Here is a 12,466-nt window from a genome sequence, read left to right as displayed (position 1 = left end):
CACCTGGGCAGGTGAGGGACACCTGGGGAGCTGAGCAAGGCGGAGCAGGAGATCGCCGCCCTGGTGGAACAGGTGAGACACACCTGGGCAGGTGAACAGCACACCTGGGGAGGTAAACAGCACACCTGGGCAGGTAAACCACAGCTGGGGAGGTAAACAGCACACCTGGGCAGGTGAGGGCAGGTAAACCACAGCTGGGCAGGTGAGACACAGCTGGGCAGGTGAGGGACACCTGGGCAGGTGACGGACAGCTGGGGAGGTGAGGGACACCTGGGCAGGTAAACAGCACACCTGGGGGAGTTGAGCAAGGCCGAGCAGGAGATCGCCGCCGTGGTGGAACAGGTGAGCAGCACATCTGGGGAGGTGAGGGACAGCTGGGCAGGTGAGGCACACCTGGGCAGGTGAGGGCAGGTGAGGCACACCTGGAGCAGGCGAGGGTAGGTGAAGGCAGGTGAGGCACACCTGGGTCAGGTAAGGGCAGGGCAAGAGATCAGTGCACTGATGGAGCAGGTGAGGCACACCTGGGGCAGGTAGGGACAGGTGAGGCATACCTGGGGTAGGTGAGGCACACCTGGTTAGGTGAGGCACACGTGGGGCAGGTGGGGACAGGTGAGGTACACCTGGAGCAGGTGAGGCACACCTGGTCAGGTGAGACACACCTGGGGCAGGTGAGACACACCTGGACAGATGAGGCACACCTGGGGCAGGTGAGGCACACCTGGGGTAGGTGAGGCACACCTGGACAAGTGAGACACACCTGGACAGGTGAGGCACACCTGGACAAGTGAGACACACCTGGACAGGTGAGGCACACCTGGGCAGGTGAGACACACCTGGGGCAGGTAAGGCACACCTGGGGCAGGTGAGGGCAGGTGAGGCACAGCTGGGGTAGGTGAGGCACACCTGGGGTAGGTGAGGCACACCTGGACAGGTGAGGGGCACACCTGGGACAGGTGAGACACACCTGGACAGATGAGACACACCTGGGGCAGGTGAGGCACACCTGGGGCAGGTGAGGCACACCTGGGGCAGGTGAGACACACCTGGGGCAGGTAAGGCACACCTGGGGCAGGTGAGACACACCTGGGGCAGGTAAGGCACACCTGGGGCAGGTAAGGCACACCTGGGGCAGGTGAGACACACCTGGGGCAGGTAAGGCACACCTGGGGCAGGTGAGACACACCTGGTTAGGTGAGGCACACCTGGGGTAGGTGAGACACACCTGGACAGGTGAGGCACACCTGGGGCAGGTGAGGCACACCTGGGGCAGGTGAGGAGCATCCCCAGGTGCTCCTGGACAGGTGAGGCGCCCAAATTTGGGGAGGGGTCCCACTTTTCCCCCTCCCCCATTAATTTTTTGGGGGAATTTGGGCCTTTTTTGAACCGGATTTTTTTGGGGGGGTTTCTCCAATCCAGGATTTTTTTGGGGGGGGTCTCTGGGGGTCCTGGGATGTTTTTTGGGGGGTCCCCAGGTTCTCTTGCCCCCTCCCCAAATTCTGGGGGGGATCCCACTTTTCCCAAGTTTTTTTTGAGGGATTTTGGGCCATTTTTGAACCAGGTTTTTTTTGCGGGGGGGTCTCTCCAATCCAGGACATTTTGGGGGGGTCTTTGGGGGGTCTTGGGATGTTTTTTGGGGGGTCCCCAGGCTCTGCAGCCCCCTCCCCAAATTCGGGGGGCTGGTCCCACCTTTCCCCCCTTCCCCATTAATTTTTTGGGGGGATTTTGGGCTTTTTTTGAATGGGTTTTTTTAAGGGGAGTCTCTCCAATCCGGGATTTTTTTTGGGGGGGTCTCTGGGGGTCTTGGGATTTTTTTTTCGGGGTCCCCAGGCTCTGCAGCCCCCTCCCCAAATTCGGGGGGGGGTCCCACTTTTCCCCCCTCCCCCATTAATTTTTTGGGGGGATTTTGGGCCCTTTTTGAACCGGGATTTTTTTTGGGGGGGTTTCTGGGGGTCTGGGGCTGTCTTTTGGGGGGGTCCCCAGGTTCTGCAGCCCCCTCCCCAAATTTGGGGGGGGTCCCACTTTTCCCCCTCCCCCATTAATTTTTGGGGGATTTTGGGTCATTTTTTGAACCAGATTTTTTTTGGGGGGGGTCTCTCCAATCCAGGATTTTTTTGGGGGGGTCTCTGGGGGTCTTGGGATTTTTTTTTCGGGGTCCCCAGGCTCTGCAGCCCCCTCCCCAAATTCGGGGGGGGATCCCCACTTTTCCCCCCTCCCCCATTAATTTTTTGGGGGGGATTTGGGGCTTTTTTTTTGAGATTTTTTTGGGGGGGTCTCTCCAATCCGGGATTTTTTTGGGGGGGTTTCTGGGGGTCTTGGGATTTTTTTTAGGGGGTCCCCAGGCTCTGCAGCCCCCTCCCCAAATTATGGGGGGGTCCCACTTTTCCTCCTCCCCCATTAATTTTTTGGGGGGATTTTGGGCCATTTTTGAACCAGGGATTTTTTGGGGGGGGTCTCTCCAATCAGGGATTTTTTTGGGGGGGTCTCTGGGGGTCTTGGGATTTTTTTTAGGGGGTCCCCAGGTTCTCCTGCCCCCTCCCCAAATTCGGGGAGCGGGTCCCATTTTTCCCCCTCCCCCATTAATTTTTTGGGGGGATTTTGGGTCATTTTTGAACCAAGTTTTTTTGGGGGGGTCTCTCCCATCCAGGATTTTTTTGGGGGGGGTTCTGGGGGTCTTGGGATTTTTTTTAGGGGGTCCCCAGGCTCTGCAGCCCCCTCCCCAAATTCTGGGGGGGGCTCCCCCTTTTCCCCCTACCCCAGTTATTTTTGGGGCGATTTTGAGCATTTTTTGAACCGGGCTTTTTTTTTGGGGGGGGTTTCTCCAATCCAGGATTTTTTTGGGGGGGTCTCTGGGGGTCTTGGGATTTTTTTGGGGGGGTCCCCAGGCTCTGCAGCCCCCTCCCCAAATTCGGGGGGGGATCCCCACTTTTCCCCCCTCCCCCATTAATTTTTTGGGGGATTTTGGGCCTTTTTTGAACCGGGCTTTTTTTTTGGGGGGGGTCTCTGCAATCCGGGATATTTTTGGGGGGGCCTCTGGGGGTCTTGGGATTTTTTTTAGGGGGTCCCCAGGCTCTGCAGCCCCCTCCCCAAATTCGGGGGGGGATCCCCACTTTTACCCCTCCGCCATTAATTTTTTGGGGGGATTTTGGGCCTTTTTTGAACCAGATTTTTTTTGGGGGGGGGGTCTCTCCAATCCAGGATTTCTTGGGGGGTCTCTGGGAGTCTTAGGATTTTTTTTAGGGGATCCCCAGGCTCTGCAGCCCCCTCCCCAAATTTGGGGTGCCCCATTTTTCCCAAGTTCTTTTTGGGGGTTTTTGGGCCATTTTTGAATCGGGTTTTTTTTGGGGGGGGGGTCTCTCAGATCCAGAATTTTTTTGGGGGGTCTCTGGGGGTCCTGGGATGTTTTTTGGGGGGGGTTCTGACCCCTCCCCAAATTTTGGGGTGCCCCATTTTTTCCAAGTTCTTTTTGGGGGTTTTTGGGCCATTTTTGAATCAGATTTTTTTTGGGGGGGTCTCTCCAATCCAGGATTTTTTTGGGGGGGTCTCTGGGGGTCTTGGGATTTTTTTTAGGGGATCCCCAGGCTCTGCAGCCCCCTCCCCAAATTTGGGGTGCCCCACTTTCCCCAACTTTTTTTTCTGGGAATTTTGGCCCTTTTTGAACCGGGATTTTTTTTGGGGGGGTCTTTGGGGAATCGGGGGAATCGGGATTTTTTTGGGGGGGTCTGTGGGGGTCCAGGGATGTTTTTTGGGGGGTGGGTTGTGACCCCTCCCCGAATTCCAGCTGACCCCCATCGAGCGCTACGCCATGAACTTCCTGGAGGCCTCGCTGGAGGACGTCAGCCGGGAGGAGCTGAAGCAGGCCGAGGTTTGGGGGGGTCCTGGGGGAATTTGGGGGGCCCTGGGGGGGTCCTGAGAGGGTTTTAGGAGAGTTTGGGGGGTCTCAAAGGGGTTTGGGGGGTCCTGGAGTGGTTTGGGGGGTCTCAATGGGGTTTGGGGGGGTCCTTGGAGGCTTTGGGGGGTCTCAATGGGGTTTGGGGGGGTCCTGAGAGGATTTTGGGGTGTCCTGGGGGGGTTTGGGAGGGTCCCGGAGAGGTTTGGGGGGGGTCCTGGGGGGGTTTGGGGGGTCCCAATGGGGTTTGGGGGGGTGCTGGAGGGGTTTGGGGGGTCCTGAGGGGGGTCCTGAGGGGGTTTTGGGGGTGTTTGGGGGGTCTTGGACTGGTTTGGGTTGTTCTGGGGGGGTTTGGGGGGGCCCTGGGGGAATTTGGGGGGCCCCAAAGGGGTCTTGGGGGGTTTTGGGGGGGCCTGGGGGGCTTCTGGGGAGGGTTTGGGGGGGGGTTTGGGGGGTCCCAAAGGGGTTTGGGGGGGTCCTGAGGGGGTTTTGGGGGGGTTTGGGGGGTCCTGGGGGGGTCTTGAGGGGGTTTTAGGAGAGTTTGGGGGGTCTCAAAGGGGTTTGGGGGGTTCTGAGGGGTTTTGGGGGGTGCTTGGGGAGTTTGGGGGGTCCTGGGGAGGGTTTGGGGGGGTCAGAGAGAGGATTTTGGGGGGTTCTTGGAGGATTTTGGGGGATCCTGGGGGGAGTTGGGGGGTCCTGGGGGGGTCTTGGGGTGTGCGGGGGGGGGGTTGGGGGGTTTTGGGGTGTCCTGGGGGGGTCTTGAGGGGATTTTAGGGGGTCCTGGGGGGGTTTTGGGGGGTCTCAATGGGGTTTGGGGGGGTCCTGGGGGAGTTTGGGGGGGTCCTGAGGGCATTTTGGGGGGGGCTTGGGGAGTTTGGGGGGCCCCAAATGGGTCTTGAGGGGTTCTGGGGGGGTTTGGGGGGGCCCTGGGGTGGGCTTGGGGGGCTTTGGGGGGGTCTAAGGGGGGCCTGAGGGGATTTTGGGGGGTTTTTGGGGGGGTTTGGGGAGTCTTGGACTGGTTTGGGCTGTCCTGGGGGGGTTTGGGGGGGTCCTGAGGGGTTTTTGGGGGGTTTGGGGGATCCTGGACTGGTTGGGGGGGTCCTGGGGGGGGGTTGGGGAGGTCCTGAGGGGATTTTGGGGGTTTTGGGGGATCCTGGACTGGTTGGGGGGGTCCTGGGGGGGGTTTGGGGGGGCCCTGGGGGAATTTGGGGGGTCCCAAAGGGGTCTTGGGGGGTTTTGGGGGACCTGGGGGGGCTTGGGGGGGTCCTGAGGGGATTTTGGGGGGTTTTTGGGGGGGTTTGGGGGGCCCAAAGGAGTTTGAGGGGGTCTTGGGGAGGTTTTGGGGGGGCTTGGGGGGTCCTGGGGGGGCCCTGGGGAATTTGGGGGGTCCTGGGGGGGGTCCTGAGGGGATTTTGGGGGGGTTTGGGGGGGTCCTGATGGGGTTTGGGGGGGTCGGAGAGGGGATTTTGGGGGGTTCTTGGAGGATTTTGGGGGATCCTGGGGGGAGTTGGGGGGTCCTGGGGGGGTCTTGGGGTGTCCTGGGGGGGTTGGGGGGTTTGGGGTCTCCTGGGGGGGTCCTGAGGGGATTTTGGGGGGTTTTTTGGGGAGTTTGGGGGGTCCTGGACTGGTTTGGGGGGGTTTGGGGGGGCTCTGGGGGGTTTGGGGGGGCTCTGGAGTGGTTTGGGGGGGCCCTGGGGTGGGCTTGGGGGAATTTGGGGGGTCCCAAAAGGGGCCCTGAGAGGATTTTGAGGAGTTTTTGGGGGGTTTTGGGGGGGGGCAATGGGGTTTGGGGGGGTCCTGGAGTGGTTTGGGGGGGTCCTGAGGGGGTCCTGAGAGGGTTTTAGGAGAGTTTGGGGGGTCTCAAAGGGGTTTGGGGGGTCCTGGGGGGGGGTCCTGAGGGGATTTTGGGGGGTGTTTGGGGGGCCCAAAGGAGTTTGAGGGGGTCTTGGGGGGGTTTGGGGGGTCCCAAAGGGGTTTGGGGGGGTCCTGAGGGGGTTTTGGGGGGGCCCTAGGGGGTTTGGGGGGTCCTGGGGGGGTCTTGAGGGGATTTTGGGGGGGTTTGGGGGGTCCTGGACTGGTTGGGGGGTCCTGGGGGGGGTTTGGGGGGGTCCTGAGGGGATTTTGGGGGGCCCCAAAGGGGTCTTGGGGGGTTTTGGGGGATCCTGGGGGTGTTTTGGGGGTCCTGAGGGGATTTGGGGGGGGTTTGGGGGTTCCAGAGGGGTCCTGGGGGGGTTTGGGGGGGCCCAATGCGGTTTGGGGGGCTCTGGGGGGCTTGAGATGATCCAGGGGGGTTTGGGGGTTGGAGGGGATTTTGGGGGGCTTGGGGGAGTTTGGGGGGGTCCCGAGGGGGTTTTGGGGGGTTTTTGGGGGGGTTTGGGGAGGTCCCAATGGGGTTGGGGGGGTCTTGAAGGGATTTCTGGGGTTTCTTGGGGGTCCCAGAGGGGTTTTGGGGGTCCTTGGGGAGTCCTGGGGAGGGTTTGGGGGGGTCCCGGAGAGGTTTGGGGGGGTCCTGGGGGGGTTTGGGGGATCCCAATGGGGTTTGGGGGGGTGCTGGGGGGGTTTGGGGGGTCCTGAGGGGGTTTTTGGGGGTGTTTGGGGGGTCTTGGACTGGTTTGGGCTGTTCTGGGGGGGTTTGGGGGGGCCCTGGGGAATTTGGGGGGTCCCAAAGGGGTCTTGGGGGGTTTTGGGGGGCCTGGGGGGTTTCTGGGGAGGGTTTGGGGGGGTCTTTGGGGGTTTGGGGGGTCCCAAAGGGGTTTGGGGGGGTCCTGAGGGGGTTTTGGGGGGGCCCTGGGGGGGTTTGGGGGGTCCTGGGGGGTCTTGAGGGGGTTTTAGGAGAGTTTGGGGGGTCTCAAAGGGGTTTGGGGGGTTCTGAGGGGTTTTGGGGGGGACTTGGGGAGTTTGGGGGGTCCTGGGGAGGGTTTGGGGGGGTCAGAGAGAGGATTTTGGGGGTTCTTGGAGGATTTTGGGGGATCCTGTGGGGAGTTGGGGGTCCTGGGGGGTCTTGGTGTGTCCTGGGGGGGGTTGGGGGTTTTGGGGTGTCCTGGGGGGGTCTTGAGGGGATTTTAGGGGGTCCTGGGGGGGTTTTGGGGGGTCTCAATGGGGTTTGGGGGGGTCCTGGGGGAGTTTGGGGGGTCCTGAGGCATTTTGGGGGGGGCTTGGGGAGTTTGGGGGGCCCCAAATGGGTCTTGAGGGGTTCTGGGGGGGTTTGGGGGGGCCCTGGGGTGGGCTTGGGGGACTTTGGGGGGTCCTGGGGGGTCTTGAGGGGTATTTGGGGGGTTTTTGGGGGGGTTTGGGGAGTCTTGGACTGTTTGGGCTGTCCTGGGGGGGTTTGGGGGGGCCCTGGAGGAATTTGGGGGGTCCCAAAGGGGTTTGGGGGGTCCTGGGGGGGTTTTGAGGGGATTTTGAGGGGGTTTGGGGGGTCCCAGAGGGGTCCTGGGGGGGTTTGGGGGGGGCCCAATGGGGTTTGGGGGGCTCTGGGGGGCTTGAGAGGATCCCAGGGGGGTTTGTGGGGGTCCTGGAGGGGATTTAGGGGGGCTTGGGGAATTTGGGGGGGTCCCGAGGGGGTTTCTGGGGGTTTTTGGGGGGGTTTAGGGAGGTCCAGTGGGGTTTGGGGGGCTCCTGAGAGGATTTTGGGGGGTTCTTGGGGTCCCAGAGAAGTTTTTGGGGGATCCTGGGGGGTTTTGGGGGGTCCTGGGGGGGCTTGGGGGGTCTCAGTGGGGTTTGGGGGGGCCTTGGGGGGAGTTTGGGGGGTCTCAATGAGGTTTGGGGGGGTCTTGGGGGGATCCTGGGGGGTTTTTGGGGGGGTCCTGGAGTGGTTTGGGGGGTCCTGGGGGGGGTTTTGGGGGGTCCCAGAGGGATCCTGGGGGGGCTTTGGGTGTCCTGGGCGATTTTGGGGGGTCCTGGGGGGTTTGGGGGTCCCCGCGGGGTCTTAGGGGGGTCCTAGGAATAATTGGGGGTCCTGGGGGGGATTTTGGGGGGTTTGGGGGGTGGGGCCCAAAGGAGATTTGGGAGAATCCATTTGGAATTTTTGGGGGGGGTGTCAGGTTTAAATTTGGGGGGGGGTCCCAATGGATTGGGGGGGGTCCCAGGTGGGTCTGGGGGGGTCCAATTGGGTCTGGGGGAGCCTTAATTGGGTCTGAGGGCTTTAATTGGGTCTGGGGGCTTTAATGGGGTCTGGGGGCTTTAATTGGGTCTGGGGGCTTTAATTGGGTCTGGGGGGGTCTTAATTGGGTCTGGGGGCCTTAATTGGGTCTGGGGGGGTCTTAATTGGGTCTGGGGGTCTTAATTGGGTCTGGGAGCTTTAATTGGGTCTGGGGAGTTCTTAATTGGGTCTGGGGGAGCTTTAATTTGGTCTGGGGGGGTCTTAATTGGGTCTGAGGAGTCTTAATTTGGTCTGGGGGGGTCTTAATTAGGTCTTGGGGGTCTTAATTGGGTCTGGGGGCTTTAATTGGGTCTGGGGAGTTCTTAATTGGGCTTGGGGGAGCCTTAATTGGGTCTGGGGGGGTCTTAATTGGGTCTGGGAAGTCTTAATTGGGTCTGGGGGCTTTAATTGGGTCTGGGGGCTTTAATTGGGTCTGGGGGGGTCTTAATTGGGTCTGGGGGTTCCTGATTGGTTGTGGGGCTCCCCAATTGGGTCTGGGGGCTCCTGATTGGCTGTGGGTGTCCCCAGTTGGGTCTGGGGGTTCCTGATTGGCTGTGGCTGTCCCCAATTGGGTCTGGGGGCTCCTGATTGGCTGTGGCTGTCCCCAATTGGGTCTGGGGGCTCCTGATTGGCTCTGGGGCTCCCCAATTCGGTCTGGGGGCTTCTGATTGGCTCTGGCTGACCCCAATTGGGTCTGGGGGTCTCTGATTGGCTGTGGGGGTTCCCAATTGAGTCTGGGGGCTGCTGATTGGCTGTGGCTGTCCCCAATTGGGTCTGGGAGTTTCTGATTGGCTCTGGGTGTCCCCAATTGGGTCTGGGGGCTCCTGATTGGCTGTGGGTGACCCCAATTGGGTCTGGGGGTCCTTGATTGGCTGTGGCTGTCCCCAATTGGGTCTGGGGGCTTCTGATTGGCTGTGGGGCTCCCCAATTGGGTCTGGGGGTCCCTGATTGGCTGTGGCTGTCTCCAATTGGGTCTGGGGGTCCCTGATTGGCTGTGGCTGTCCCCAATTGGGTCTGGGGGCTTCTGATTGGCTGTGGCTGTCCCCAATTGGGTCTGGGGACTCCTGATTGGCTGTGGCTGTCCCCAATTGGGTCTGGGGTCTCACGTGGCCCCTCCCCCCCAGGAGCAGGTGGAGGCCGCCCGCAAGGACATCGACCAGGCCAAGGGGGGCGGGGGCCGCTTCCGGCTCCACCCCCCGGGGGCGGGGCCAGAGCCGGAGGAGGACGAGGAGGAGGAGGAAGAGCCCGGAGGGGGCGTGGCCACCACCACAGGGGGCGGAGCCGCCGCCCCGGGGGAGGCGGAGCTTCACGCCGAGAGAACGGGAGGGGCGGAGCCGAAAGGAGGGGGCGGGGCCGCGTCCCGGAAGCCGCGCAGGGCCAGGCCCCGCCCACCCCACCCCGAGAGGGCGGGGACTCGCGCCAGCCAACGCCTGCGGGCCGTGATGACGTCATCGGTGACGTCACCGGCGGCGGAGGCGGCTCCGCCCCCCGCGACGTCGCAGCCCGGCCCGGTGACGTCATCGCCGCCGCACGCCGCGGTGACGTCATCGCCGCCGCCGGCCACGCCCCCCACGACGTCGCCGCCCCCTCAAGCCACGCCCCCGCCCTCCCCGCCCCCGCCGACGTCACCGCCGCCCCCCCTCCCCTCCCCCCGCCCTCCGCGACGTCGCCCCCGCCCCCTCCAGTGACGTCATCGCCCCCGACCCCTCCAGTGACGTCATCGCCCCCTCCCCCTCCGCCTTCGACGTCCCCGCCCCCTCCCCCGGCGTCCCCGCCCCCTCCCCCCGCGGTGACATCATCGCCGCCCGCCCTGACGTCATCCCCGCCCCCTGCCCCGCCCTCCCCGCAGGGGGCGGGGCGCGAGGAGCCAAGCCCCGCCCCCCCGGCGGCCCCGCCCCCCCGGCGCCGTCGCAGCGCCGACGTGGAGATCCGGCAGAGCCGGGGGGCGGGGCCGGCGGCCAAGGTGCTCCGCACCCTGCCCGGCCGATTGGTCACCGTCCTCGAGGCCCCGCCCCCTTCCGCCAGAGGGGGCGGAGCCTCCCGCGCCGCCCGGCGCCGCCCCCCGGCGCGACGGCGCCACGGCCACGCCCACCTCGTTAGCATCGCCCGCCCAGACCCCGCCCACCAAGCGCCGCCGGGGACGCCCGCCCAAGCGGAGGCTGCTGGGAGGGGGCGGGGCCAGAGCGCGGCGGCGACGCCCCGCCCCCGGGGCCGCGCCCGCGCAACGCCCCGCCCCCAACCCCGCCCAAGAAGGGGCGGGGCCTCGGCGGAGGCGGCGTCGCGGGCGGCCAATGAGGGGAGCGGGGGGCGGGGCCGAGGAGGAGTCCCCGCCCCGGAAGCGGCGCCGGGGGCGGCCCCCCAAGATGGCGTCGCCCGAGAGGGGCGGGGACGGGGAAGGGGAGGGGTCAAAACCGCCCAGTCCCCGCCCACCATCGCCGGCCCCGCCCAGAACCACCCGGGCACGCCCAGGAGCGCCTTTGGCTCCGCCCCTTCAGAGGGAACCGCGGCGGAGGCCACGCCCACCCGAGGACAGCGGCGACGAGGGCGTGGCCGCCGCCAACGGGGGGCGGGGCCAGGCGCAGGGAGCCCCTCCCACAACCCCCGGCCAAGCGGAGGAGAGGGGGCGGGGCTAACGCGGGCCCCGCCCCCGCCAGGAGGAGGCGACGTGGGCGGGGCTCCCCCGCGTTAGCCCCGCCCCCTCGGAGGCTGCAGCCCCCCCGGCGCTGCGCAGGCCCCGCCCAGGGTGGGGGAGGGGCAACGCCTCAGGACCCGCCCACCGGGGTGGGGGCGGGGCTTAGGGGGAGGAAGGCCAAGACGTGATGGGCGTGGCAAGATGGCGGCGGCCGGAAACGGGGAAAGATGGCCGACGGTGGGGGAGGGGCTCAAGATGGCCGACAACGGAGAGGGCGTGGATGCGGTCACGTGATCTTTGGGAGATTCCAATATGGCCGACAATTGACGCCAATATGGCCGACGCGGTGAAGCTTTGATGGATTCCAAGATGGCCGCCATAGTGACCTTTGGGTGACCCCAAGATGGCCGACCCCCTCAGCCCTCGACGCTTCAAAATGGCCGACGAAGCGACTCCAAGATGGCCGACGCCGCGACCTTCGGGTGACCCCAAGATGGCCGACGAGGAGAGACCGGAGCGAAACCAAGATGGCCGATGGTTTCAAAATGGCCGACGACGCCGTCCCCCAAGATGGCCGACGGTGACCTCTGAGTGACCCTAAGATGGCCGCCGTGAAAGGGGGGCGGAGTCACAAAATGGAGATCCAAGATGGCCGACTTTACTCATCTATGACGTCATCACAGGCGGCCATCTTGAAACGCGAGCGTATGTGGGACGCGTCGGAGGTGATGATGTCACAAGCGGCGGCCATCTTGAAATCAGCGCTATCGGCGGCAGCCATCTTGTTTCTCTGGGACGGCCATCTTGGTTCCTGGCAGCCATCTTGATCTGATTATCACGTGACCCGGCAGCCATTTTGCATCTTGGTGGCCATCTTGATTGATCGACGCCTCACCGGGCGGCCATCTTGGATCTCGTCTACTTCCGTGACTCTTGGCGGCCATCTTGGTTTCTTGGCGGCCATCTCGACTGATCAAGCCTCACCGGGCGGCCATCTTGGATCTCGACAACCTTTGTGACTCCTGGCGGCCATTTTGAATCCTGGCAGCCATCTTGACCATGATGAGATGCAAAACCTTGGCAGCCGTTTTGTTTCTTGGCGGCCATCTTGACTTTGACCGCCGCGTGACTTGGCGGCCATCTTGCCTCCTGCCGACTTCCTCGACGCCCGGCAGCCATCTTGATTCCCGGTGGCCATCTTGACATAAAGCTGACATCAAAACCCGGCGGCCATCTTGATTCCCAGCAGCCATCTTGACTACGAGTTAACAGCGGCGGCCATCTTGGCTGCTCACGCCCCGCTCACGTGACTTCCGGCGACCATCTTGATTCCCGGCGGCCATCTTGCCTCCCGGCAGCCATCTTTAATCCTGGCGGCCATCTTACCTCCTCGGCGGCCATCTTGTTTTTCAGGACCGTTCCCAGCGGAGTCGGGGGAGGGGGGGATGGTCTATGGGGGGGGGTGGGGGGAGGGGAGGATCCCCCCTCGTTTCCCCTCCCCCCACACGAGCCTCGTTGTAAAATTGGTTCCTTTTGAACCCGATCTATGCAAATGTGCTTTGTGCTGGGCCGGAAGTGGGCGGGGCCAACTTATGGGTGGAGGGGGGAGGGGTCTTGAGGGAAGTTCCCGCCCCTCCCCCACCCTGTCCGGGGGGAGGGGGCGGAGCTCGGAAATTTTTTCCTGCCGTGAATAAAAATGGGTTCGAAAATCCCAATTTTGGGGTGGGGGAGGAGTTTGAGGGGGCGTGGCTTCGGTGGGGGCGGGGCTTCAGTGGGGGCGGGGCTTCAGTGGGGGCAGGGTTTTGAT

The 12,466-nt window shown here is 63.7% G+C and overlaps 1 protein-coding gene across 1 annotated transcript in view; it reads left to right on the top strand.

The window, feature by feature from the left end:
* Window positions 1–12,177, top strand: part of SRCAP (Snf2 related CREBBP activator protein) — a 121,696-nt gene extending 109,519 nt beyond the window's left edge. The window contains 3 exon segments of the mRNA XM_084224271.1: window positions 3,779–3,862; window positions 9,152–9,211; window positions 9,214–12,177. Coding sequence (XP_084080397.1) covers window positions 3,779–3,862; window positions 9,152–9,211; window positions 9,214–10,716 — 1,647 coding nt within the window. The 3' untranslated portion in view covers window positions 10,717–12,177.
* Window positions 12,178–12,466: the final 289 nt, after the last annotated feature.

The sequence above is a fragment of the Fringilla coelebs genome, assembly GCF_963513975.1.
Source record: "Fringilla coelebs genome assembly, chromosome: 35".
NCBI classification, from domain to species: domain Eukaryota; kingdom Metazoa; phylum Chordata; class Aves; order Passeriformes; family Fringillidae; genus Fringilla; species Fringilla coelebs.
Note: the sequence above shows the minus strand (reverse complement) of the source record. Positions and strands in the feature narration are given on the sequence as shown.